General features: G+C 47.8%; 1 protein-coding gene across 3 annotated transcripts in view; it reads right to left on the bottom strand.

Annotated features, from left to right (window-relative positions):
• The window catches only part of LOC111839212 (SET domain containing 1B, histone lysine methyltransferase), a 35522-nt gene extending 10417 nt beyond the window's left edge, over positions 1-25105 (bottom strand). Inside the window, exons 1-13 of one of the 3 annotated variants that reach the window (XM_072708002.1) lie at positions 24689-25105; positions 24117-24234; positions 21808-21962; positions 21344-21442; positions 20825-21095; positions 18708-18829; positions 16599-17720; positions 5245-5979; positions 4698-4877; positions 4114-4207; positions 2932-3152; positions 2718-2847; positions 2078-2533 (exon numbers count right to left, since the gene is read on the bottom strand). In XM_072708002.1, the coding sequence (XP_072564103.1) occupies positions 2078-2533; positions 2718-2847; positions 2932-3152; positions 4114-4207; positions 4698-4877; positions 5245-5979; positions 16599-17720; positions 18708-18829; positions 20825-21095; positions 21344-21442; positions 21808-21948 (3571 nt within the window). In that variant the 5' untranslated portion in view covers positions 21949-21962; positions 24117-24234; positions 24689-25105. Of the gene's footprint in view, positions 1-2077; positions 2534-2717; positions 2848-2931; positions 3153-4113; positions 4208-4697; positions 4878-5244; positions 5980-16598; positions 17721-18707; positions 18830-20824; positions 21096-21343; positions 21443-21807; positions 21963-22121; positions 22371-24116; positions 24235-24688 lie in introns of those variants that run through there. The other 2 variants (XM_072708001.1, XM_072708000.1) reach the window with 2 other exon arrangements.
• Positions 25106-26489: the final 1384 nt, after the last annotated feature.

Here is a 26489-nt window from a genome sequence, read left to right as displayed (position 1 = left end):
GCTTGAGGGCGTGGTTAAGACTGCTACGTAACGGTCTAGCAATTTTGAAACAGCCCATTTCACGTCCTTCTTTCATATTTAGGAATTATATTTGAAACAACGGTATTTGAGATTCACAGTATGTCATTTCTATGCATCAATCTCTCCTTTTTCACCTATGCCGAGGTACAAACAGCTTTTCATTCTATGGCACCTTTAACTATTTATTGACTAATGTTAATAAAATCATACAATAATAAATTTATTGTCAGTGGGCATAACATTATTAATCCGCTGACAGTACCGTTTAGTGCTGGGTTTTTTCTCTGACTGCCTCACTGCTTGTAACAGAGGATGGGTTTAACATCCCTAGTACAGTTGCCACCTGCCTTCTACTAAAAAATGCTGTGTCCCATCTCGAACCAGTACAGGATGCCAGTGAAAGTTGCAACACTAATTGCTGGTGTCTGTGAAGCGCTTGAATTCTGTACGTCCTACTGGATGGTGATGCTTCTACTGGTGAAATAAATTCATTGTATTCCCAGGTTTAGTTGGCACAAGTTTCAGGCAGATTACAATACACAGCAGCAGTCTGTTGCGTGTCATGGGCTTCTTTAAACGACCAAAGTACCGCCACACCACCACCGTCTTTTTACCGGGGTATCCGCAATATCTCCTTTTTAAAAAGATGTTATGGCTACTGACAGCGACGCCGCACTTTCCTCTGAGGGAGGGAGCGCTTTTCTCTGAGGGAGGGAGCGCTTTCCTCTGAGGGAGGGAGCACTTTTCTCTGAGGGAGGGAGCGCTTTCCTCTGAGGGAGGGAGCGCTTTCCTCTGAGGGAGGGAGCGCTTTTCTCTGAGGGAGGGAGCGCTTTTCTCTGAGGGAGGGAGCGCTTTCCTCTGAGGGAGGGAGCGCTTTTCTCTGAGGGAGGGAGCGCTTTCCTCTGAGGGAGGGAGCGCTTTTCTCTGAGGGAGGGAGCGCTTTCCTCTGAGGGAGGGAGCGCTTTCCTCTGAGGGAGGGAGCGCTTTTCTCTGAGGGAGGGAGCGCTTTTCTCTGAGGGAGGGAGCGCTTTTCTCTGAGGGAGGGAGCGCTTTTCTCTCACTTGATTCACGTGTTTTACCAGAACAGTAGAATGCAGAGTGCTCCCCTAAGTCGATAAGCCTTACTGTGCGTTTGCTGTGCAGTGGTTGTTCCTTACTGTGCGTTTGTTGTGCAGTGGTTGTTCCTTACTGTGCGTTTGTTGTGCAGTGGTTGTTCCTTACTGTGCGTTTGTTGTGCAGTGGTTGTTCCTTACTGTGAGTTTGTTGTGCAGTGGTTGTTCCTTACTGTGCGTTTGTTGTGCAGTGGTTGTTCCTTACTGTGCGTTTGTTGTGCAGTGGTTGTTCCTTACTGTGTGTTTGTTGTGCAGTGGTTGTTCCTTACTGTGTGTTTGTTGTGCAGTGGTTGTTCCTTACTGTGTTTGTTGTGCAGTGGTTGCTCCTTACTGTGTGTTTGTTGTGCAGTGGTTGCTCCTTACTGTGTGTTTGTTGTGCAGTGGTTGCTCATCCTCAAAACACTGTGACTGGCAGCAAGCCAGGTTATTTTAGTCAGCACTGACAGAATGCCACCGCTTGCATTCTTCCTAGCATTTCTGAATTCTCTGTGGATGATTATTGTGTGGATTTCTCGTGGACTGAATTTGACTGTGCACTTTTGTTTTGGATTCCACTGGATTATCCTTATTGGACGGGTTGCTTTGGACTTACCTGCTCTCCTGATAAGTTGCCCTGTTATTTTGACTGTGTTCCCTTTTGTCTACCTGCCTGCCCAATTGCATTCTCTTATTTGTTCAATAAATCCCCCACAGACTGTGCCTGTGCTCTACTGATGGAGTTAACAAGCAGTCACAGAGAAAGTGATGATATTTCATGGCAAACGTCCATCGAGCATTTACCGTACTTACGGCGAGGGAAATTATATTGTGATAATTACTGTTATATTTTTATCGCCCAGCCCTACCATTAGCTCACTGCGATGAAGTTAATATTCACCATAAATCAATGTGTTAGTAATGGTGATAGCCTGAAGAGGGAGCCCTAGCCACAGAGATACACAAACCTGGAAGTCCCTTGGGGGAGGGGGGGCGCAGCTCCAGCCCTGCCTCCAGGGGGAGCAGCTGAGCGATGGGGTCGTCCAGGCGGGCCCTCAAGATACTGGCTGCTTCCTCTCCCTCCAGAAAGACGCGATGTTGCTGCTCTTCCTCAGTCTCCATCTGCTCCTCCTCCTCCTCCTGCCGGCCCAGCTCAGACACTGCCAGCAGTGCCATCTCTAGCTCTTCATCTGGGGCAGCTGGCGCTGTCGGAGTAGCTGGGGGTACCACTGCCATTTCTTCCTCCTCCTCATCTTCCTCCTCCTCAGAGAACACCTGGAGCTGTTCATCTTCTTCTTCCTCCTCCTCATCTTCTGCATCTACTTCCTCTTCTTCGTCCTCGGAGCTGGAGTCATACTCAGAGGAGTCTGCGCTTTCCTCCGAAGAATCAGAGTCGGTCTTTGAGGAGGAAGCAACAGCAGCTTCTGGGGAGTAAATGGGGGGAAAGGAGGACCAATGAGAATACATCAGGAAAGCACCTGATGAACACGAACAAGAAACCAACCAAAAGTTTGCAGGGCCCAAAGTTCTCCAGACCTGATCTATGTGAACGGGAACATCACCAGCCCATGACGGCCGTGCTCAGCTCGCCGGCTCTGTGCCACTCACCCTCATCGGAGGAGGACTCCCTCTCACTGGAGGCAGAGCTGACTCTGTCACCATCATCTTCGTCATCGTCAGCCTCATCATCGTCCTCTTCGTCACGCTCATTGTCATCTTCTTCCTCATCCCCCTCCTCCTGAAAACCCACGCCACACTGGGTCACCCTGGCTCTCCCCGAAGCGTCTGCATGTGCCGCCTGACCGGCAGGATCCCATCGTACCTTAGGGGAGGAAAGCTTATCTGACACCTCTGGGCCCTCGTCCTCCTTGTCTGATGGCGAAGACTCCTCCTCTTCCTCTTTGCCAGAAGTTTCCTCTTCCTCCTCCCCCTCACTGTCCAGCTCGAGTGGCCTGGCATGTCTTCGCCTTATCGTGGCCACATCTCCATCTCGCTTGGGGCCGTCCAAGGGGGGGTCTCCCAATTCTTGGTCCCTCTCTAACTCTGGGGGTCAGGTATTATTATTATGATTATTATGTCATCCATTCATTATTATAAGTATTATTACTAATAATGAGCAGGGAGACAAACCTCCAACCCCAATAAAGACGGACTCACAAAACCACGACAATTTAAATCAGAATTCAGCATTTTCAAATATTTCAAATATCGAGGCATGGCTTGTATAGTCACTCTCACAAGAATGGGGCTGATGGTCAAATAAATATCCAAGAAAAGGTCAGCTAAATGCACCTGGTTTATCTGCAGACAAGATCAAAGACAGGCCCACAGGAGCAGAAACATCCATGCCAGTGACGCTTGAATCATTAAAAAAAAACAAGCGAATTAAAACCCCCTGAAGTGTCATAGTGCCGAAGGCCTCATGCCCCTGTCTGATGCTCACAACACCGCCGTGGAGGAACATGCAGGAAGCATCTTCTTGCTGAACACCAGAGAGGAACCATCCATGAGATGTACACCCTGGGTCCCCTCGGTGGCTCGATTCAGGTGCCCACAGTTCATGAAAAGAGCACTTGGGCACTCTGGGTTTATGAATGACCTGGCTATCAGCTCAGCTCGTGCCGATGGAATGGCAGAAAGGATCCTACACTGTGCCGTCATTTTATAGATTGTAATATGCAAACCCCATCACCGTAAATAACAGTTAATTGCACCGGTGACCTGCTACTCGGGGCATTTTATTACACCCACTCTCAAGGCTAGATGTTCCCATACAGTTGATGCCAAACCCAAACTTGAACCCTTGCTTCTACAGTCATGCCACCTTTGCTGTGCAATCGCAGGCCTGTCCTGGTGAGGGTATGGGCTTGGCGCTATGCTACAACACACCTGCTACCCTGCAGTTAGCCATTAGCATGGAGAGTGAAAGAGACGCCTTCTTTAGCATACAGGCTAACAGCTGAGCACTAATGGTGAGTAGCAGCCACGCATGCTGGGTTCAGACCTTCGTCTTCCAGCTCCTCATCCGCGGGGGTGGAGGGTCGCGCCCGTTTGGTGTCCGCCGTGGAGGCAGGGTCTGGGGGCTCTTTCCGCTTCACCTACAGATGGAGCGAGACAGAAGCGCCCATCAAGAATGGCTTCACGCGACGAAATAAAAAGCCGTTCCCTTACGGATTCAGTCACAGCCAAGAAAATGAGGGAGATCCACCAGCTTGTGATGCTGTTGCTGGCTAAGGACGTGTGGCTCTGCATTAAGCATGACCGCTCCATCCACAACATCCTTCACCATCCCAAATCATTTGGGACCCATCCTAGATCATTCATTCAGTAATATCTCTACTCAAATGAACATGATCTGCGGAGATCCAAACAGGCAAAAGTTGAAGCTACTTTAGATACAGTGGTTTCCACACCTGGTTTATCATGCTCATCGGAGTATATCTATACGGGAAACCTCTGGAATGAACGATGCCAACAGGAATCCCACAAATCATGCTGCATGTCACAATAGCCCTGCCATGATGGAGATTCTTTTGTCACCTCTATGCAGGGAAGGAGCAGCGAGCTGCAGACAGGGTGGGTCTGTACCTTGAAGGAGGGCAGGCGGATGGCGCCGCGCAGGCCGATGCCGAGCCCCATGCCTTCGTAGCCCAGGCCCTCGCCCTTGTTCCAGCCCTCCAGCAGGCTGGAGGCAACAGTTTCCCGGGGCCGCGGCTTCTCCTTCTCCTCTTCTTTAGGCTCGCCGCTCTTGACAGGCGTGAGTGAGGCCTGTGAACCAGCAGAGTGAGTGAATGTGACTGTGGTGGTGGTGGGGGGGGGGGGGTCATAGAGTGTAACGGAGACAGAGGCTCAGATCATTCATATTAGAACCATGATTCAGTCTGTGAGAATAAGGCAGAGTGCTGCACACTGCCACAGACAGCCACTCTTCATATGCTACTGATACCATGCAGGACAGACAGTATAAAAACATGGGAAACCAGAATAAACCTGCTGAGCCTGAGCACGGCATGAGCCTGAGGTGTTGAGTGCCTGAGCACAGCATGAGCCCGAGTCGGTGTGTGCCTGAGCAAGGCAGAGCTTGAGCTAGTGTGTGGCTCAACACAGCTGAGCCTGAACACAGCATAAGCCTCACCTTGGCTGAACGCTCCTTCCGGTCCCACCACTCATCGAAGGCTCGAAAGGCAACCACCTCCACCATCTTGCGGTTCAGGTCCCTCTTCATGATGGCCTTCAGCTCCTTGACAATGACCAACAGGACCCCATCCACGGTGGCCTTGTGCGGGTCCTCCTTCTGCGGCTGGTAGCCAGGGGGGGGCACAGCTGGGTTGAAGCGGGGGAAGGCGTGCAGGGGCCAGGGCTGTCCGGCCGGGGGAATGCCTCCCGCCACTGAGAAAGGCCGGTACGGTTCATTGAAGGGCACGGCCCCGCCCCCCGGCCCACCCACGTAGGGGGGGTAGGGGTAGGCGCGTTGGCCCTGCAGCATGCGGCTCAACATCTGCGTCTGCATCTGGAAGGACATGTGCATGCCCCCCCACTGTGGCAGGCAGCCCACCAGCTCCACAGGCATGACGGGCACCAGGCCAGGTGCGTAGGGGTGCAGTGGGTGCAGCATGGGATGTGGGGGCGGGCCTGGCAGCGGTGGTGGCGGCGGGGGCCCGGGCGGGAGGTGCGGGGGCAAAGGTGGGAATCCGGCCTGGGGAGGCGGGAGTGGGGGGAAGCCCGGAGGGGGCATGGAAATGGCTTGTGGGGGCAAGGCGCCCACAGAGGGACTGAGCACCAGCCCTTCGGCACAGTCGCCAGCTGCAATGGGGGTCCCCGGCATCTCGTCGTCCGATATCTCCATGTCTTCCCCAGAAGAGGGCGCGCCCTGAGGGGGGGGGTAGAGTTACGTCACAATCATGGAGGACAGAGGACAGCAAGCCCCCCCAAATTCCCATATAATAACATCACCCTAACAAAAGCTAAAGTTACTAGCTACCAAAAGGAAGGAGGTGAATATACCAGGCAGCAGCTTCCTATCAAATCTACATGGAAGGCTGTCACGTTGGCAGGATACTGGCACACGGCAGCAAGCGTGGCACACGCTAAAAAGCGAGGTCGCGAAGGGGCACTGCACACACTAAATGGCGGGGTCGCGGATACGCACACGCTAAATGGCAGGGTCGCGGATACGCACACGCTAAATGGCGGGGTCCAGGATACGCACACGCTAAATGGCGGGGTCCAGGATACGCACACGCTAAATGGCAGGGTCGCGGATACGCACACGCTAAATGGCGGGGTCCAGGATACGCACACGCTAAATGGCGGGGTCCAGGATACGCACACGCTAAATGGCAGGGTCGCGGATACGCACACGCTAAATGGCGGGGTCCAGGATACGCACACGCTAAATGGCGGGGTCGCGGATACACACACGCTAAATGGCGGGGTCGCGGATACGCACACGCTAAATGGCGGGGTCCAGGATATGCACACGCTAAATGGCGGGGTCCAGGATACGCACACGCTAAATGGCAGGGTCGCGGATACGCACACGCTAAATGGCAGGGTCACGGATACACACACGCTAAATGGCGGGGTCGCGGATACGCACACGCTAAATGGTTGGGGGCGCGGATACGCACACGCTAAATGGCGGGGTCGCGGATACGCACACGCTAAATGGCGGGGTCCAGGATACACACACGCTAAATGGCGGGGTCCAGGATACGCACACGCTAAATGGCGGGGTCCAGGATACGCACACGCTAAATGGCGGGGTCGCGGATACGCACACGCTAAATGGCGGGGTCCAGGATACGCACACGCTAAATGGCAGGGTCGCGGATACGCACACGCTAAATGGCGGGGTCGCGGATACGCACACGCTAAATGGCGGGGTCCAGGATATGCACACGCTAAATGGCGGGGTCACGGATACACACACGCTAAATGGCGGGGTCGCGGATACGCACACGCTAAATGGCGGGGTCCAGGATACGCACACGCTAAATGGCGGGGTCCAGGATACGCACACGCTAAATGGCAGGGTCGCGGATACGCACACGCTAAATGGCAGGGTCACGGATACGCACACGCTAAATGGCGGGGTCCAGGATACGCACACGCTAAATGGCGGGGTCCAGGATACGCACACGCTAAATGGCGGGGTCGCGGATACGCACACGCTAAATGGTTGGGGGCGCGGATACGCACACGCTAAATGGCGGGGTCGCGGATACGCACACGCTAAATGGCGGGGTCCAGGATACGCACACGCTAAATGGCGGGGTCGCGGATACGCACACGCTAAATGGCGGGGTCCAGGATATGCACACGCTAAATGGCGGGGTCACGGATACACACACGCTAAATGGCGGGGTCGCGGATACGCACACGCTAAATGGCGGGGTCCAGGATACGCACACGCTAAATGGCGGGGTCCAGGATACGCACACGCTAAATGGCAGGGTCGCGAATACGCACACGCTAAATGGCGGGGTCCAGGATACGCACACGCTAAATGGCGGGGTCACGGATACACACACGCTAAATGGCGGGGTCGCGGATACGCACACGCTAAATGGTTGGGGGCGCGGATATGCACACGCTAAATGGCGGGGTCGCGGATACGCACACGCTAAATGGCGGGGTCGCGGATACGCACACACTAAATGGCAGGGTCACGGATACGCACACGCTAAATGGCGGGGTCGCGCAGTGGCCCGACACATGCACATGCTAAAGCACTGACTAGGGTGCACAAACCAGCCCAGACACCAAGGTCAGGGCAGACGTTTGTAAAAGGTTGCAGTATAGATTATTCATGGCGACCCCCCCCGCCCCCACCCCATGGGGAGAGTGACCGTGCCACGCCAGCTCATTATTAACTCCATCTTGGGGTTGTTGCCGTTGATCTGTATTGCACCTTTATGACACTGGGCCAAACCCACAGCAATCAGCCAACCACATCGTGCTAAGCGAAGCGAACAGAACCACAGAATCCGGGGGGGGAGAGCCTCCGAAACAGGCAGGGGGGAGACAGACGCCTGCAGAATCCAGGGGAGGCAGACAGCTGGTGGGATGTTGGGGGGGGGGGGGGACAGAAAGCCAAAAGGATGGGATGGGGGGACAGAGGGACAGAGTGTCGAGTTTGGAGGAGTCAGAGAGCTGCCGGGACAGAAGGGGGACAGAGCCACCAGCCCCCTCCCCTCCATAGCAGACGGTAGCGGTTGCCACCCTCAGCGATCTGCGGCCATGACCTTTGACAGACCGTGTCACGGAAAGACCAGCAGCGTCAGACAGATGTTATTTACCGATCGCTGCTTTGGCTCCTCAAGGAACCGACAGGTGACACCGAATAACTGACAAGACAAAAAAATACAGAGATGGCTGGTTGGCCAGTGGGGCTGGCATAGCAGTTAAATAAGGCACACAAAGTACCCCTTCCTGCTGGTCAGGGCCTCCTGCCTGTGATCCACTGCCAAATCAGAAGAGAAGACAATGCAGTACTTCATTCATCTATGTGGGAAAACTTTCTGGTTTTCATACAGCTCCTCCTGATCTCCATAAGGGACACAGACACATGTATAATATAGACGTGGCAAGAAGTTCTGGGGTCAGAGCACAGGGTCAGCCAGCGTCCAGTGCCCTGGAACAGTAGGGTTATATGATATGGCAACTTGCCATGAGATTTGAAGCCATAATCTTCTGGACACAGACACAGATACAGATCCCAACCACACCAAGCTACATGTTGCTCCAAAAAGAAACAAAATAATCTATTCTCCACTATGCATAATCTATTTCTGGAAAGAATTTGAATCTCAACTGTTGAGAGATTTCCATGAACGGCATGATGCTGCTCTCTTCATTTTCCCATTTTCGGTGCCCTCCGCTGGCACACCGTAAAGCGGTAGGCCTACAGGTCCCATTGCTTACCTCTATTCCAGAGATTCCTCCATAGGGATCTAAAGCTGAAAAGCGTTCCATGTTTGCAGGCGTAACGTTTCATATTGCCACAGCTAGCAGCATTGTCATAGTTTACCCATAATAAAAAAATCAATAATACATTTTTATCCATGCTGCAATCCAAGGGAACAGATCACTTATGTAGTTTGGCTAACATGGATATGAGCTGATGCTCATGCATTCTACTTTTTTATCACGTAATCAGTTACGTAAATATGTTGATTAGTGTGGTGTAAGCCGCCACATCACGTTATTGCGAACTTTGAAGAGTGCAAGGTGGCAGCGCCGAGTAATGAATATCCTGTGATATCAAAGGCCAGGGCATATAATAAGGAAAATACACACAAACAATGTGGAAAATTTACCAACACAATCAATATATTGTTGTTAAATAACACAGATACTGATAACTGGGTAACCTCTGAATCCCTTGGGGGGGGGGGGTTTGCTGGCGGTGCAGGTTAGCCGGTGCAGATTATTTATTCAACAATTCTGTCATTAGTGATTTTTTTTTTTTTTAGAAGAACTAATCTAGATTAACTGATCCACAAATAATCATTAAGCACGACCGATTTATTCCAGCACCTAAAACAGAGGCAAACAGCGGAGTGGGAGAAGTGCAGCTCCCAGCGAAATGAAAAAACCCGCAGCACCAGTGCAACATTCAAAGTTAAGCAAGCAACCGTCCCTGACACGTTTTCGAACTGTGTGCCATGTGATAAGAATGGGGCACGATGGAAGGCGATAACAAACGCCGTCGCGATGTATATTGCAAAAGACATGGTGCCCATACATACTGTGGAAAAGCCGGGATTCATTAACATGCTAAAAGTTTTTACAAGTTTCTAAAAGTGTTTACAATGGCGTGGTCTGCCATTTCACTTACAAGCATCTTTTTTGGCTTGTCAAATTGCACTTTAACTCTAAAGTAAAGAAAAAATAAAATTAAAACTTGTTCTGAACCTGTAGTTTGATTTTGAGTAGGGGAGGGGAAAATCGATTAAAATCGAAAATCGGATTTATTGTGAAAAAAATCAGAGATTTTATTTTTAGGTTATATCGCCCAGCTCTAGTTTCTGCTATATATTTACAGCCTGCACACATCCATGCAGGCACCCAACCTGATGAGGTGTCTATGGTCTATGTGACCGACAAGAGGGAGAAAGAAGAAAGAGAAAAATACGGATGGGCTGATCCACATTTTTTCAGTTCTGATCAGATACAGATACACTACTGCCGATACCGATACCGATACATTACTGCCGATTCCGATTCCGATACACTACTGCCGATATGATACAGATTCCGATACACAACTGCCGATACCGATACAAGAGCTTTTTTACATTCATTTTATCATTAGTGGTGCACCCATTCCACTTTTTCAGTGCCGCTCCAATCCTCTAAGCAGAGGGTATCGGCTGATATGAGTACTGATCTGATAAGCAGAGCTCTTTTTTAAAATAGTAAATACAAATGAGAAGATGTATGCCATAAAAGTATAATTATGCTACAACAAAAACATGCAAAACATACCGTTCCACCTCATTTGTACATCTTGTTTTAAGCGTTTTTGAGGCATTTTTCAGCTCAATTTGAATATCTTCCAAGCGAGGATACGCAAGTGGCGAATGCTTAAAATGCCCCACAATTTTTCTCCCACTGACAACAGCATCACTTACACTTCACTGTGACAGCAGCCCAAGCCAGCGACTCCCAAATCAGCAGCTGCTTTTTTCATATTACTCACATCGTCTCACACAATTGTGTGCAACTTTAGAGGGATTTCGCACTAAATGCTACTTCCACCTCTCAAAACTTTGGTTTTACAAAGATTGCAAATCTCTGTGCTACAAATTGTTGTTAAAAGCATAAAATACTTCCCGATCCTCACCCTCTTATCTGATGTTCTTACACTCCCGCTACTGTAAAGGGTATGCGCATGACGTCACAGCAGGCAGGGGGCACTGCTCTCACACCCACTGAGTGGCAAATAGACTGAGTGGCAGCGTTAGAATTCGGCTGGCATGCCACAAAAAAACACACCTAAGATGGGAAAGAGATGTCATGTTATTTACTGTACAAAATTATTTAACAAGAAATGTTTTTACTGCCAAAAACGAAATAAGTAAGTATCCGACGTGGATTGCTAACATATGGCCGATACCCAATCTGTTTAATAGGTATGAATCGGTACCAATACCGATCCAGAATATTGGTGCATCTCTGCAAAAAAAAGGGGAAAAAAGGAGAGCGATTTAGTTAGCTAACGTTGACATTTGGCCTTTTAAAACTGTAAAAACTTTCACAATGGTGTCCATTGCCAGTTTATTATTATTAATATATTGTGAAATAATGAATCAGCTAATCTAATGGTAACATTAGCAAATTCAGTACATCATAATATCGGTAACATGGATGAAGTGGTTACTGGTTTCACTGTACACCACAGTAAAATTGCTGATGGTTAGTATTACTGTTTCAAATTTTAATTACCAATAAAACCGTGGTTGACTACTGCCAGTGCTTGAAGTGGGGAAGACAGGTGCAGATGTTCTCGTTATTTGGTTCCAGCAGACGCTGAGAGGTACTCTGGTACTCTGAAGAGAAAAGCCAAGTGGTCCACTTCAAGCACTGATTACCACATTTTGAAAAACTTAAATATCGTCCAGCATCAACCAAAGTTACCAATAGTTTCCCAGACACAGGTGTACAGGTGCAGCATGGAACATGGATTTGTTTAGTGTCAGTGAAATATGGCAGAAGGGAGTGACGGTGCTCTGGAGATTTTGCAGCCTTATAAGAGGACTGAGCCTGGTGGGGTCATATTTTGGTCTTACTCTTCCTGATCACCATGCACTACTTTACAGCGAATGCCAAGTAAGCCGAATTTTAGCTCAATGCGGGCTTTGGAATGGGGGGAAAACATCATGGTTTGTCTGTCTAACTTGCTAATCGCTTGTCAGGAAGGTAAAATGCCTTCAGTGTTACCTACTCTTGTAAAAACATGATGCAAGTGGCGTAGTGGAGCCTGCACTTTTCTGCTGAAGCCCATTTGTTGTTAAGAATGAATTCTGTTTACATTTGCATATTCTTGTAACAGAACACTATTTTCTTCTTCTGTATAGATTTTTTAGTGTAACTACCATGTGACAGCATTATTTGTATTTATCTGACGTTCAGTAAACAGTTGAACTTTTCCGAGTTGATATGGTTTTCATTTGTTTACATTAGGTTATTTTAATGTTTATGCAAAAAAAGTGTGGTGCTAATTAGTAGTTTTCAATGTAAAACTTGCCGAAGTGGTTTCAGTTTGTGTATCAGTACTTTTTGAACATATGCAGCACATTTTAAGAACACCGCAATACTGATAAACATGATAATTCTCATCACTATAACCATATTAATCTTAATCTCTAGACAGTAATGTTACTTCAATAAACATCAGTAAAATAATTGCCATCTATGTTTATACAAGCTATGTATTAAAAGATTTCTGATGGCATTTTCAGATGAGTTAGATAAAATATTTCCCCAAGAAGGGGAAGACCGTCAGATGAGGAAGACCAGTGACATTACTTTAGCTAGGGAGAGGTTCACAGTTCTTAGCTATGCCCTGAAGTTTTGAAGGGAAAGAAATGCTTTGTGGTTCTACAATATGTAATGTTATCGGTGGCTACTACAGTATTTTAATGCTCTTACTGGTTGTGCGACCAAATATTTGTAATGTGAGAGGAATATCTAATGTGTTACACATGTGCACCACCCAGGTACAAAGAAACCCTTTTGGGGGGGGGGGGGGGGGGGGCAACAGTAAACTGTTCGGGGGTGGTGTGGTAGGAAAAGGGGGGGATGTGGGGTCAAAAACAAGGTGGGGGAACAGCCTCAGTACTGGGGGGAGTAAGAAATGGGGGGGGGGGACATGAGACATGGGAGCATCATTCAGGTTCATGGAATACAGGGCAGACACAGGGCAGACACATATCAGACACGCAGCAGACACGCAGCAGACACAGGGGAGACACACGGCAGACATATCAGACACACGGCAGACATGCGGCAGACACAGGGGAGACACACGGCAGACATGCAGCAGACATGCGGCAGATTCGCAGCAGAGACATATCAGACACGCGGCAGACTCGCGGCAGACACATATCAGACACGCGGCAGACATGCAGCAGACACAAGGGAGACACACGGCAGACTCGCGGCAGACACACGGCAGACATATCAGACTCGCGGCAGACACATATCAGACTCGCGGCAGACACATATCAGACACGCGGCAGACTCGCGGCAGACACATATCAGACTCGCGGCAGACTCGCGGCAGACACATATCAGACACGCGGCAGACACACGGCAGACTCGCGGCAGACATATCAGACTCGCGGCAGACATATCAGACTCGCGGCAGACACATATCAGACTCGCGGCAGACACACGGCAGACTCGCGGCAGACACATATCAGACACGCGGCAGACTCGCGGCAGACACATATCAGACTCGCTGCAGACACATATCAGACTCGCGGCAGACACATATCAGACACGCGGCAGACTCGCGGCAGACACACGGCAGACATATCAGACACGCGGCAGACTCGCATCAGACACATATCAGACACGCGGCAGACTCGCATCAGACACATATCAGACACGCGGCAGACTCGCATCAGACACATATCAGACACGCGGCAGACTCGCGGCAGACTCACAGCAGACACATATCAGACTCGCGGCAGACACGGGAGACACACGGCAGACTCGCAGCAGAGCCCAGACAGGCAAGCAGACAGAAACCACTGCTACTCACTCTCTGAAACCACAGCGGAAAGAACGTCTCATGGGATGGGAAGTGAAGTGAAAGCGAAACCTGAAGGGCACTCTCACTCTCTAACCACAACACCATTGAGGGAGGGTGGGTTGGAGGGAGGGAATGAGATACAGGAGGAGGGAGCCAGCTCCCAGCACACCGCAGTGACGTGTCCCCACACTATTCAGGGGAAGGTGACATTCCTATTGACATGTAGCCCGCATCACCCACACGTCACAGCAGCACAGCGGGGTTCTGATGCACGTGTGTCATGAGTTTCTAAGTGTTTGAAAAGCGGCTGTGGCTGATGTCAGTCTGAGGACAATCTATGAATGAATGAAAAGCACACAGATGGGTACAGGGGTCTGTGTGATTCACCTTTCAAACACTCACAGGAATTCAGAGCTGTTCATAAATCACATTCGACTAATTTCAACATTCCGCCTTGTGACCCTCTATCTGATGTGAAGCTAAATAGTATCAGTAACAAAACAAGCAAAGACTAAGTACTGTAAGAAAGACATTTTAACTGTTGAGCATGTGTCTCATGGTCTGTTTGAATGGGGTCTGGTGCCAGCAGGTCCAACTAACACAGACTTTTTCCAAGGGGCTCATAAGGAACGCGTATGATGGCAGGACTGGATCGGCCCAACAAGAACTTTAATCAGAGCCTCTGATACACATCTGCTACCTGCCACCAAATATGATCCGACATATTCACATATCATACCATAGAGCTGGGCGGTATGACCAAAAATTAATATCACAATATTTCAAAGTTATATCGGTTTCACGATATACGACGGTATTTTTATTTTTTTTTTAAGTATGACTGGGCGTTTACCACATTTTGTAGGATTTTACAGGACACATTTTTGTTATACGTTTTTGCATTGTTCCCACATTAACTATATGACTTTATTAGCCATTGCGCCTATGCGCTACCTTAATGATAACATCCGGCTAACGTGTTTGTTGGCTAACTGCTTATAGATAAACAGCTAATGTTAAGGTGTGCACCAGCCAAGTTAACATTTTTGATAAGTGTTTAATAGCTCAGTGTTGCTGGAACGTGAGCTTTACTGACCTCGCGAAATTTCTCATAAAGACTGGGAAGACTGGTCTTTAAGATGCTTCGCCAGGTTCAACGTGCTACTTGACTTCGTCGCCACATCTTTGTAGCACTGTTTGCTTAGAGCCTTATTGACATCCTTAGCCTTTCCATGCTCCTCTGCAAAATACTTCCAAGCAGCACTTTCGCGTTTTTTTTTTTTTTTACTAAAGCAGCTTGTGAAGTGCCTTCAACTGCAGCGTATGCCATGTTCGGCCAACTCGGTATGTGTGTGTTAACCAGCGCAAATGCATTCAGTGGCTACTGAGAGGAGGGGAGGGGCTGCGCAAGTGTGTGCATGTGCGTGCGCGTGCGTGCCTGCGTGTCTGCGCTGTAGTGGTGCTGTGTGAAATGTGGCAAATGAGGCAAAACGGCACCGTTGGTATCAATAATGGTGAAAATGAGTATCTAATCAGATCATTTTTAATATCGATTAGTATCTGAGAATCGATTTTTTGAGAACCCCAGTGTCTCCTTATTTTCAACTCCAGCATCAGCTCTTTTGCGGTACATTTTTAGCAGTGCAACAGTGAAAAAGGTCCCCCCCCCTAAACAGTTTCCAGTTGCGCCACTTTCTGAACATTGTGTAGGCTATTTAAACCGGTATTGTGGTATAAGAAGAATTCATCTCATAACAATAAAAAAAAAACTGTTTTCGGTATGAACCGGTATACTGCCCAACACTATCATAAATTTTTTTTTTTAAATATCCTACACGCATGCATAACATACATTGCATTGTATTATCTGCATGTTGCTGAGACACTATAAAGCATTTGTCCAGTGTCAGGATGTATACATGGGAAAACCCCCAGGCCCACCACATGGAACATTCCTCTTTCAAGGAGGCATGACATGAACCCCCCCCTCCCGCTACACCACAATGGATTATTCCTCTGTCAATGAAGCATATGAAACCCCCCCAGCTACACCGCAATGGATCATTCTGCTGCCAAGGCGGCATGACATAAAACCACCTCAGCTACACTGCAATGGATTCATTCCTCTGTGAAGGAGGCGTGACATAAACCCCCCCAGTCACACTGCAATGGATCATTCCTCTGTCAAGGCGGCATGACATGAAACCACCTCAGCTATACTGCAATGGATTCATTCCTCTGTGAAGGAGGCATGACATGAAACCCCCCAGTTGCACCAGAATGGATCATTCCTCTGTGAAGGAGGCATAACATGAAAACACCCAGCTACACCGTGAAGAATTATTTGTTTGCGAAAGAGAGGTGATGCAAAAGCTCTGAACTACAGCTCAATACATCTGGAGTCACAGCAAATAGTCCTAAAAGTTCAGAGCCCAGGGCCACTTCACAAATGAGGCACAACTGTAATTAGCAGGTAACAAAAATGGATAAATCTGCAAGTACAGGCTAAACACCAATAAGAGATGTATGTGCTCTCACAGAGCCAGATGACGTTCTACAGAGCATGAGGCCACTCAGGACGCTGTTCAACAACAGAACCTGTACTTTGAGAAGGCCCATCATCCCACCATCAACTAAAACTCCTAAAAGAAAGTGCTAGCGATGTTTTTAAACATATTAGAAATGGTTTAGACCTGAGAAGTGAATAAGAAAATCAGCCTTACCACATCCATCTTGTCAGTAGGTGTCTGACCTCTGGAGACAGATTCGTTGGTCGGTGCCCCGTCTGCTGCCCCCTGGGGGTTGGCAGTGCCTGGCGAGCGGGAGTAGGGGCTGCACAGCAAAGCGGCCATGCCAAGTACAGGCTCGTCCTCATCCGAGTCCGGCAAGGGGGTGGGGCTGATGTCCTCCAGGCCGGTGCTAGGGGGCCGGGGGCCGGACGTATAGGGAGGGATGGGGGAGAGCTGTGACGAAGACGAGGAGATGGGGCTGCCCTCCATGCGCACCTCTGTGTCCGAGTCCCTCTCGCTCAGGAAGGGCAGCTTGGTCCTCTTCTCCTTAAGCAGCATCTCGATGCGTGAGTCCAGGCTGTGCCGCTCGGATTCCAGCGTGGGGGTGCCAGGGGAAGAGCAATGCTCGGGGGTCCTACCAGGGGGTGCTGCCGGCAGAGAATCGGCAGCAGGTGGGGGTTCAGGGAGCGGGGGCGTTTCTGGCTTCTCCCTCACAGGGACAAAGTCGGTGGGAGTGGGGGGGGCACTGCTCAGGGTAAAGGTCTTGTTGAGAGGTGGGAGCAGCCGCCGATACTCCGGATCCCGGGAGTGCTCCGTGTGAGGGGGGGCATACATAGAGGGTGGGGGTGCCTGATAGGGGGAGAAGGCCGACTTGTAGCTGGTGTTGACAGGAGGAGTTGAGGGTGCAGGCTCAGGCGGGGCCGGGGGGGGAGGCAGGTGGTGCTTGAATGTGGGGCCAGGGAAGGGCGGGGGCTCAGCCGTGCGGTACACACCCCCCGTGCCATGTACGTAGCGGCGCTCGGGTCGCCGGTTGTAGGCGTCCTGAAACTTGGCCTCGTGTCTCCGGCCACCGCGGTAGCCTCCCGCCAACTGGTGCACTGGGGTGCTCTGGCGACTGGAGTAGTTGGAGTCCTGGGAAAAGGGCGTTCCGGAAAGGCGTGGGGTGAGAGGCGTGCCCTGGGACTGCGGGGTATGGCCAAAGCTGCTGGGGGTGTCTTGGCGCAGGCTGGAGTAGGCAGTGTCCAGTGAGAGAGGAGTGAGAGTGCTGTTGGGGGTGCTGGTGCCCCCCAGGGTGGAACAGCTGCCCTCTGAGAGCCTCCGGGTGGCGTCGCGGGGCTGAGTAAAGCAACAGCAAAGAGAGAGTCAGGTCCTGCAGAGTGGAATCACATTGGCAGAGGGCTCTGACATCGGCTGCTCTGAGGGGACTTTGGAAGCACAGGAAACAATCTGGGATGCTGGGAAGATGACGGGGAATGCAGGGACGTGCACTCTGATTGGCTGGAATAACAAGCTGTTGGTTATGTCCACGCACTCAAGAGGAAAATGCTCAGCCTCACTGGCGCAGCCACCACACACAGACACGGCGCACAGATACTTCCAGGAGAAACTTATCGTAAAAATCTTGGAACAGATACACAAACAGAAGCCCTGAAATATCCACCATAAACAAAGCTTCAAAAACTGAACAGCGATGTCCCCACAACAAGTCATGGGGTGCTGCTCCCGGTGCTTTACTCAGAACTGCTCAGCGCCAGCACAGAGTAACTATGGTGAAAGACGACGATGACAATGATGAAGACCACCACAAAACAGGGACGAGGCGAGCTTGAGGCCAGAGAGGTGCCTGGCTGTGCCAGCAGCAGCCTGAGAGCAGCGCAGGACCAGACTGAGCATGACGGCATGTGACGCCAAAGGAAAGACCGGCAGAAATGGCTCACTCCCCTCCCACTTTACCTTTGCGCCAAACCAGCACTCCACAGGTCCTACAAAATGAGGCCACACTGAGGCAGACACGCTCAGGCATGAGAGCAGCACGGGGCGGGCAGGAGCGGCGGAATGTGTGTACTTTTCTGAAGTCTGTCAAGTCACGGCTGCGTGGAGTGGGGGGCTGACAGCGACTAGCACAGGCAAATTCATGAAGCAATAGCAGCCAAAAACGGCCAATAAGACATCTAAACGAACACTCGGTACAGTGCGGAGAGTGGTTTGACCTTGAAATCAGCCAGCTGTAGTTGCATGATAAGCATTTTTCATCCTGATGAAGGTGAGCAGACCTCGTATTTACCTCCGCCGCTTCCTCTGGGGGGCGGTACGTGGGCTTACCATCTGGAGGTCCGTCACGCCATGGGGTGAGGTGCCCAAGGTGTCATCGCTCCCCAGGGGCAGTGTCCAGGGGGTGTAGAAGCCACTGATGAGCAGCTGGAAATACCGCATGCGCTTCTCACCTGGACAGCGGACAGCAAAGGGGGACAAGAGCTGGTCACCTTAGGAGTGCCGACACACTGACTGAAAACTATTCAGAAAAATCATAAAACCGCTTATTCTCAACTGGTCAAGTATTGTCTCTGCAAACATTTTGAGAGAGAAGCTATGAAGACAAGCATGCCAAAAGATGCACTTATAAATCATTGTTTCCAGTGCAGCACCTTTTACTGGCAGCTAAAGAACGACAAGTTTTTAAAATACTATCAACTGAAATTCTAAATGCATAAATACAACAGCCCAATGACAAACTGTGGGCAATTTGCATTTCAACAGTTTGCGGTGGATTATAATATGAAATGTTTGGCTTTTTATGAATCACTCATTAAGGCTGCACAGTTTTAATTCCTTAACAGGCTGCATTCTGGTACTGAGGTTATGGGGCAGCAAGCTGGGTTCTATTATTGAGGTTACAGGGTACCGAGCTGGGTTCTGGTACTGAAGTTAGGGGAAATCAAACAGCGTTCCTGTGATAAGGTCATGGGCACTGGCACTGGGCTTGTTCTGGTATTGAGAACCTGAGGTCACAAAACATCTGGGTTCTGGAATTGTAGTTATGGGGCACCAGGCTGGGTTCTGGTACTGAAGATACAGGGCATCGAGCTGGGTTCTTGTATTGTGGTCCTGGGGCACCGGGCTGGGTTCTGGTACTGAGGTCACGGGGCACCAAGCAAGGATATGGTACTGAGATTGTGGGGCACCAAGCTGGGTTCTGGTACTGAGATTATGGGGCACGCAGCTGGGTTCTGGTACTGAGGTCATGGGGCACCAGGGTGTGTTCTGGTACTGAGGTTAGGCGATATCGAACGGCATTCTCGTACTAAGGTCATGGGCACTGGAACTGGGCTTGTTCTGGTACTGAGGTCACAGGACATCTGGGTTCTGTTACTATAGTTATGGGGCACCAGGCTGGGTTCTGGTACTGAAGATACAGGGCATGGAGCTGGGTTCTGGTATTGTGGTTATGGGGCACCAGGCTGGGTTCTGGTACCAAGGTTACAGGGCACCAAGCTGGGTTCTGGTACTGAGGTTACGGGGAACCAAGCTGGGTTCTGGTACTGAGGTTACGGGGCACCAAGCTGGGTTCTGGTACTGAGGTTACGGGGCACCAAGCTGATCTCCATGAGGGAAGTGCTAACGTGATGCCTGGACAGGCAGCACTGTGGCTTCATGCCTCCAGCACTGTGGCCTCAAATGAGATCCCATTTCTATGCGTCAGAAGTTTGGATTGCCAAGATGCCTGGTTCAGGTGAATTTGTCCTTTTGTATATGTGTGTATGTATGTGTATGCATTTGTGATTAGCATGACACGGTGTGATGTCTTGCATTTCAGGACAGGCTACAGACCTGACAGGGTAAGCTGTTTTTGGAAGTGGATGACTAAGGTAAAACCTGTTTAGAATAAACATATGCACCAAACAATTCATACTGTATCCATAAACCATTTCACAAGAATATATAAAAAACAGCAATGAAGTGTGGAAGAGCAGATACAATAGTATTTCATACATCTTCATACAGTAAGGTATTATTGGTAAAAGGCTTCTCAAATGACTACAGTCACTAATACTAATAATAAACTGCTTGGTAATAAAGGTAATGTACTAATAAAAGGCCGATTCACCGAAATCAAGCACAGAAGTCCGATGAAACGCTACAAGATGGGCTACTTTAAGTCTGAAAACTATCAATAAAGTTTCATTAATCTTTAAGCGAAGTAAATCAGCAAATATCCTTTACTCGTAGTTTTACTGCGCAATTTCATGCATGTCGCATGTCAAAACGAGTAAAATGTTAAAGCTGAATGTGCTGTATTTTTAAAAACACCACGCGCCATGGTCTGCTCCGTTTCCGGGCAACCGAAAACATGCTCTGCACGCGACTTCAGCTGCGATCTCAGGACCGTGACACGCTTCCCAAACCGCGGCGGAACGCAGAGGGCGCGCGACGCCGCTTACCCTTCGGGTCGATCTCCACGTGAATGATGTTCCCCATGACGGACGTCTTGTGCAGATTCTGAACGGTGTCCTTGGCCGCCTTTACGGTACCGAACAAAACTTTCGCGATTCCTAAATGCTTTTTGTTCTTTGGATTATACAAAATTTCCACCTCCTCGATATCTCCAAATTTCTTGCACATGTCTGTTAAAAATCCCTCTCTGATGTTATCGTTCAGCCCGGCAAATGTCACCTCTTTCGGAGGGACCGGTCCGACATAGCATTCATCGATCTGCAGGAAAAAGTACATTGCAAAAGATGTTTGGTTTTTCCCTCAGTTTAAACTGTCTCGTGTCAGTGGACCTTTCGAAAAACACGTAAATTAAAATCTCATGCACATTCATTCATGTTTTCAACCAAGGGATCATTATCTGTGTATAATAATAGGTGTAATATTTGCAAATAATTGTGATAACAGTGCAAAGTTTAATCTAGGTAACCCAATCGCCTCTGACAATTTAAGCATCCACATGTGGCTACCTTGAACTTCGGAACCGGGAGATCAGTCTCCTTGTATTTGGTCCAGAGACGACCGATTCTTGGGTCCCGGACGGTATCCACTGGGGGCATGCCCGGGTTCTGGGAAATGGGAGGGGAGAAATCAGCGTGTTCATACACACAACAAACAGATAAATGGACGAACACGCCTCCCTCAGTGTGAAACTGCAGAAATCAGAGTGCGTGCATCATCAGAAAACAATCAGACTAATAAAATGCACATGTGTTCTTGCAAAAAACAGTAAAAGCAAAATGTTTCCTTATTGGAATGGCCACTAATCGCGTTCGCAACATCACGGTGATGCTCTGGTACAATTTGTCAGGTGTGGGGAGTTGGGTGTACAGCACTTAGTACCATCCGCTGCTACATTCACCTAGCCTGAATGAATCACGCATGCATCACTCTACCCCGCTTGTTTCGCACCAAGAGGGGAGAAAATACTTACGGGCATGCTGAAATTCTGTCCATCGTAGCGATATAGTTTATGCGGTCCCTTCTTCAAAGCCGGGTCAATAAGCAGCTTATAACTTCTCCAGTGATGACTCCGTTTCTCCCCTGAACTGCAAACTGGATGGCTGTTTTCCATTCCGTTCGCCAAACCTATAAAGAGAAACGGTCAGAATGCAATGCAAAGTATGAATTGCAATTACAGACAACATGCGCTGCTTTTCCCCGTGCAAATATGTTGGGTCAAAAATGGGGGCTTAAAGCTGGTCCCCATTATCGAAACAGACATGAGAAGAAAAAAAGCAAGCTCACTTGAACTCTGCTTTCTACCGTGATCTTCATGAAGCCTGCTTTTTTCCCCCGGCTTGGACATGATGGAGCTTATTCCGATATTTTTTTCTTCCAAAACGGAGGGATCTTTTACATTTCTCTGATTGCATTACATGCTTTTAAAGGATCCTGCCTCCTTTTTGCGAGCCAACGCATATTGTGTGCCTCTGGTCTAGGTTTTCTGTGTCTCCCACAATACACCACTATTGGGCTACAAGCCGCACTAGCATCTACCCAGCCATCCCGTGGCACATTCGCCATTCAAATCTTTCAAGTCAGTTTAAGAAAAATCACTTATATTATCTCAACAAATACATTTTGAACAAATACGTATTTATTGGAGGAAAAATGGCGTGTCGCTAGTGGCGATTGTACATTTGCGTAGAAAATGCCGCCTCGAAAAATTGTGTTGAATCTGCCGCCTCAATTTACGCAAACAGGAAACAAGATGGATAGGAGCCACTAGTAGTTGTAGGGGACTACTACCGAACTGGTGCTGTCAATGTTTCCGTTTTAATACTGATCCAAGATGTATGTTTCTTTCAATTTTCGATCTCTTCTTAATTTACAGTGTACTGTAACACATAAATAACGGCCCAAATGAGAATATTGGACTCATTCATTTACTTAAGCCTAGCAAGCCGCTGGAGCCAATCAGAGGGAAGGTTCCATTTCGCCTTTCGCCTTTTCATCCCTACGAAAATCCTACATGAACGTTTTACATTGGCAGTTTAAAGACAACTAGAGATTTTTAACACACACTGGAGTATGTTGTGTACTTTATATTTATTTTTGCATTTGCGGAACGGACATCATCGCCACGAACATTATGTGATATTTTGCAGTGCTTGGGAATTGGCTGGTTAACAACGGCAGATCTGACGGGCCAATCAGAGAGCAGCTACCATCTTAACTCCTCTATTAGAAGGCGAACGGACACCGCACGGAGCGGAGAGCAGAGAGAGGAGGCCTGGCGCGCGGGTGGCCATTTTTCTGCAATGGAGCTCAGTGGTCACTTGTTTTCTATGGTTCCAAAAGGGATCTTATGCATCATATCGCCGTCTCTTTATGGACTTCATCAGTGTGTTGTAATGTTTGCACCATTTAAAGGATTTGGGAAGAAGGAAGATTAAAAATTGGACGTTATCACTGACATTTTTTTCCCTTCCTGGAATCCATCTTTGTCCTAACTAGGTCATGGCACACCCATATGTCAGCATTTTGCTTATGTTAAAGTCTACTGAATAAATGGTTAAATTTTATTTTTATTATGTTTAAACAGAGTGCATTATTTACTATAATTATTAGCAATACCTGTAGTTGTCTAATGCTGCTAATTCACATCATTGACCCTGCCCACTAAAGTGGCCAAGTGTGACTATAGCTAAATGTAAGTTTTTCAATGTTTATTTATGAATACAGCTTTTACAATTAATGCTTCATTAAGAAAGTGTCAGCGCTATAACGTGATGACGAGCTGTCCTTCAGTGAATAGACCAAAAGGTAATGAATGACGTGCCTCCCGTCTAAAGCGTTCGTTAAGTAATTGCATGCTTTGTCTTAAGCTTTAATGCTTTTCACATTACAGAAAATACATATGGGCAAATTTTAAATAAATAGTATGTTTAATGTTTAATCACTACTAAGGAGTTATTCAGTAATCCTGAATTAACTTATTACTAATTCCCCATTTTAAATAATACAATGAGCCTTTTTCCATCCCAAACAACACATGGAAAATATCTGACCACGTACAACTGTTAGATCCTAAAACAATATTTCAGATACATTTAAAACGTGTTCATGTTTGCATTTGATTCCAGTCAGCTGTGAAGGTAAGTAAATATCTGACCTCGATTCAAGGACATTTTAATGATCCTGGTTGTAGATGCACATACAGAGTTTAAGTGCATTTAGACCAATGACTTCAAACACCAGGCTAGACCAAGCCAATGAAATAATGCTCAAAATATTTACCTGAACATTGTGGCGAATCATATGTACCAGGCCTTTACATGAGAGAAAAGGGAACCGTTTCAGTCCCATCTTCGAATCCATTAACATAAAGGTTGGTTTTTAGATTTGATGATGATCCCTTAGGGGAAAAAAAGAAAGAGGGAATAAATTCCTTAGTATTTTACCCTATAATTTATAAAACTGCTCACTGAGAAAACGCCCTGACAGCATCAGCTACAGTAATGTCCAAAGCTGATTGTTCTCCTTTTCTTCAAGACTGTATGTACACTCAAATGCTGTCAATTAATCAAGCTCGTCATGGGGAAAATAAAACAAGCGTATGTTTTGTAAGTTGTTACATATACATTCTCAAATTACTCACTTAAAATCTATTAGAAATGTAAATCAATTTACTTAAAACAGACCACATCCATGTTTTGAAAACGTACTAAAGACGTCTGGAGTTGATTTAATTGAATAAATATTAACAAGCATTTTTAACCTTCAGATCTTTCAACAGACAATTCAAACCATCTGTATGCCAGGAAATGCCGAATGTTAAGTAAAAAAAAATGCATACCAGACAAACTTACAGTAAATATTAGGCAAAAGTAATCCTTGTAGAAGACGATGTCTTAATAAAGACCATACAAATAGTGTAAGGGGGTAAATTAGAGTTTGAGAACACTGTTCCCTTTCCTCCAAAGCGACTTTTTAAAATAAGCAGCATTAATGGCTTCTCTGTTGTTCGCAATCTCAAAATGGCTTCTTCACCCGACTTGGAAGTGAAACTGCGCCATTGCAGGGTGCAGGCGATTCTCTCGAAGAATACGCTTGACTTTCCGAGTTCAAGTAGCTTTTCTGCCACTCTGTCTATTTTATTTTGACCATGGGTGTAATAATTGTGACAAAGACTGACTCTGCTTGTATGTGTAGTGAGTGATTCTCCTGCGACACCCAGCGCAGTGGACAGGCAGCCATGTGAGGCGCAGCCATCCCTCGGACCGCAGGCGCGGCTCTCCGCACTCCCTGCCCGGCAGCTGCTCCGGCGGCGCCGGCAGCCTGGCGGCTTGCCAGCCCCGTCCCTGCTTTTTCACCCTCCTCAATGTGATACGATCAGCCAGTGGGGGGAAAATCCGCAGCCTTTCAGACGACTTTCTCAGATATGAATTAGAGGACACCAACTGCATTTTTGCTCATGTTCTTCAACAAAAAAGGATTTTTTTTGGTCGCTTGAAAATGTCGACGTTTTCTTTTAAATAAGAAGTGTCAGTCAACTTGTATTTAATGTAAATAAAATATAGTTTAAACGCGGGATAGTGCTGTATGTGTCACATTTGTAGTTAAATATGATGGTCATACTTTAATTCGATCCCACAGAAACTGTCCAAACCGCATCTTCAATGTGAGCATTTTGATGTGGCCACGCGCAAGAGACAAGCCACCGGAGGATAAAGTCACTGCAGAGATAAAGTCTTATTTCTCAGAGGCACATTTCCATTCAAACGCGGCGCTCACCTGGAAAAGAGTTTTTGGAAATTAAAAGATGGGTGGATTTTCACTTTCAAGCGCAAGATAAATGTATGCGTATCCTGGAGCACAACACAACAATGAATCGGCCACTTTTTAAGGATTCTGTCACAAACGGGATTTGCCAGCCTGACAAATTTACATTATCTGTTAAGATTATAATGCGTGTAATGACCATTTTATAATACTGGGGAAGTACTTCGTGCTTTAATCATGCGTTAAACTATTTATTTTGAAATTAAACTATTTTATGGATTTATTTTCATATGATTGTGAAAATTTGTAATAATTTTAAATTAGCCTATATCAATGCGATTAGTCATGGCAGTTGGATTTCTTTGTATTGTACAATCTTGGAGGGTAGTGTTTTAATGTATAATACGACATGAATACATGTATTGATAAAACATTGAAATACTATAGCTACAGTCTTTAGATAGGCAGCAAAAACGAAAAGACGTGCTTTACGCAGTCTTCCAGGTACGGAAGGCGAAAATGCCGGTGATCCACATAAAATCTATTTATAAAAACAGCGCGCGTTTCTGCTTCTGCCAAACCCACAGCTGTCTGCTTTAAGCACAAATGTCCCTCCGCATCGGGGCGGCCTACTTAGTATCCACCATCCGCAATACCAGTTCAAGTGCGTCAATTGGTCACATGTTAACTGTAACGGATTTATAGCTATTACAGCTGCTACTGCTCTACCACAGGGACACATAAGAAACAACGCATTTGCTTTGCGATTTTTTTAGAATATAATTACTACTGATTTTTAGCTACATTTCGATCCTGACAACTGGAAATCCGTTTTTTGACGAGGATTAATTTGCTAGTGCTTCACATAAAACCACATACACTTGCTAC

Source organism: Paramormyrops kingsleyae, chromosome 2, assembly GCF_048594095.1.
Source record: "Paramormyrops kingsleyae isolate MSU_618 chromosome 2, PKINGS_0.4, whole genome shotgun sequence".
NCBI classification, from domain to species: Eukaryota; Metazoa; Chordata; class Actinopteri; order Osteoglossiformes; family Mormyridae; genus Paramormyrops; species Paramormyrops kingsleyae.
This window is presented reverse-complemented; position numbering and strand designations above follow the sequence as displayed.